Consider the following 2562-nt stretch of genomic DNA (forward strand, 5'->3'; position numbering starts at 1 on the left):
AAGGGAAGTGAAACAAGTGCACACTCTAGGAGAAATTAGAGATGATTGGTTAATGGAAAGTCATTCTAGCCCATGACTAAACCAATCCAATGATTTTTTACATTTGTAGGGAGTAGTGAACGAGTGGACACACTTCAGGAGGAAGGAGAGATTATTTGGGATGTGTCCTAAATCCAGCGTTCTCCATGGTGCTGGACCCTTATAGGTTAAGGCTAAGGCTGTAGAGCTGTGCACGGCCTGTGGTGCTGAACCCTTATAGGTTAAGGCTGTAGAGACAGAATAATACATTTGATTTGGTGCTGAACCCTTGGTGCTGAACCCTTGGTGCTGAACCCTTGGTGCTGAGTGGACAGCTGGGGGTCTTTGAGCGTGGATGGGACCAGGACTTTCTCCTAATAAAATGACTTTCTGAATGATGTGCCACACCCAGTCAGTCAGAATAATTCATTACAGGAAGTGATTGCAGGAGACTATTGTTATAACTCTGGTTGGAACATGTGGAGAGGAATCCAAGCAGAAGTCATTTCCTACCCGTTTTAGAACGGCTATTATTAGCTTAACGTTCTCCAACATTCAATAGAAGAAAAACCGATGTGATGTCTGTTATAATGATGGTTCAGATGAGGTAGTAGACCGGTTAATGATCTAAATTAACGGCGCTAGGACCCGGTAAATAACCCGGCTCCTCCTCTCCTCCCCGGGAGCACGCGCTAGACGTTTGGGTCCTCTGCTCACCTGCTAGAGGAGCTCGCTATCCCGTCATACTAGCACAGCACCGGGGGGGAGAAAAGAGGACGGGGTTGTGATAATCACGGAGGACGCTCTTTGTCTCTGTCTGTCTCTCTTTCTCTCCGCAGCCACGCTGTCTCGCGCCTGTAGCAACCCTGCAGTCGGGCACCGATCGCGCGTGTGCACAGAACGTAGAAATTGTCGCACGACCGGAATGAAATTAAAACACCGACGTTTCTGCTGCCTAAATTTGGATTATTCGGGATTCCCGGATTCATTTTTTTTTATATATAAACACTCGCGTATCCCAGGAATATCAAACCAGACGTGACGGAGCGAGCCCGTAGCAACCGATTCCCCCACGGTGAAGACACATCCGCTGTTTAATCCACAGTCCCAAGACAAAAGTCAATGTCTAGTATTCATCTACTCTAGTTAAACATATAATTTCTGACGGAGAACGATGTCCTAGGCAACAACGTTTGATTAGAGAATTAACCTACAATCTCTCCATTTAGCCTACAAGGAAGTTACCTTATGTCATGTGGATACAGTATAGTAGTATATAGTAGTACATCGATACGTTTAGAAAATAGCCTCCACCGTTTCTTCAGCATCACGCTACAATAGACTGATCAGATGATGAGGAGGATGATGATGATGATGATGAGGAAGATGCTGGTGTGACGTTGCTGAATCCCTTTTCTCTCCTCTATACGCACCTCATCATCATCATCACCGCCCAGCCCTGCCCAGCGGCAGACAGACAGGCGGACGGACAGACAGACGGACGGACAGACAGACAGGCGGACAGAGGAGGGCTGGACCGCTATTGGCTACAGTAAAACCGCTAACCGAACATGCTCACGTAGCAGTAGCAGCAGCGGCGGCAGCGGCAGTGTGTTAAACAAGGAACCGGTAATCGCTAGGCTACAGACCATGCCCCCCGGTGAAATCCTATCATAAGGGGATGTAGACTGACTGATTTAACGACTTGTGATTATCGTGAATAGATGAACGGTTAGTCTGCTACCAGGATCCCGTTTCATTCTACCACATCCTGATGATGATGACAATGGAATAAAAGATTCGGTAACCCCCCGGGAGAGAAAGAACTGTGAATCTATAGTTAAACGGTAGCCGTCATGTCTCTGAACAAAACTATCGAGCTGGAACATTTCGATGAACGGGACAAGGCTCGTCGTAGCCGTTCCACGCGCTCCACCGGTGCTTCTACCGGCGGGGGATCCGGTTCGAGAGGCAGTAGTCTGGTGCCGAGCCCCGCGCACAGCGCCAACTGTAGTTACTACCGTACACGCACGCTGCAGACTCTCACCTCAGAGAAACGAGCCAAGAAGGTCAGGTTTTACCGGAACGGGGACAGGTATTTTAAGGGACTCGTGTATGCGGTCTCTAACGATAGGTTCCGGTCATATGATACGCTGCTGATGGATTTGACCCGGTCCCTGGCGGACAACCTGCACCTGCCTCAGGGCGTGCGCGTCATCTATACGGTGGATGGGATCAAGAAAATCACTTCTATGGATGAACTGGCAGAGGGTAAGAGAGAGAGAGAGAGAGAGAGAGAGAGAGTGTGTGTGTGTGTGTCTGTGTGTGTGTGTGTCTGTGTGTGTGTGTCTGTCTGTCTGTCTGTCTGTCTGTCTGTCTGTCTGTCTGTCTGTCTGTCTGTCTGTCTGTCTGTCTGTCTGTCTGTCTGTGTGTGTGTGTGTGTGTGTCTGTCTGTCTGTGTGTGTCCATCACATCTAAAAAAAAAAAGTCTCACCTGAATTCACATTTATCATTTAATGTCCCCAGAATGAGACAAATATATTA

At 48.2% G+C, this 2562-nt stretch overlaps 1 protein-coding gene across 1 annotated transcript in view; it reads left to right on the forward strand.

The window, feature by feature from the left end:
• The first annotated feature begins 711 nt into the window (after positions 1-711).
• The window catches only part of LOC106592473 (serine/threonine-protein kinase DCLK2), a 40032-nt gene continuing 38181 nt past the window's right edge, over positions 712-2562 (forward strand). Inside the window, 1 exon segment of the mRNA XM_045711584.1 lies at positions 712-2289. Coding sequence (XP_045567540.1) covers positions 1875-2289 — 415 coding nt within the window. The 5' untranslated portion in view covers positions 712-1874.

The sequence above is a fragment of the Salmo salar genome, unplaced genomic scaffold, assembly GCF_905237065.1.
Source record: "Salmo salar unplaced genomic scaffold, Ssal_v3.1, whole genome shotgun sequence".
NCBI classification, from domain to species: Eukaryota; Metazoa; Chordata; class Actinopteri; order Salmoniformes; family Salmonidae; genus Salmo; species Salmo salar.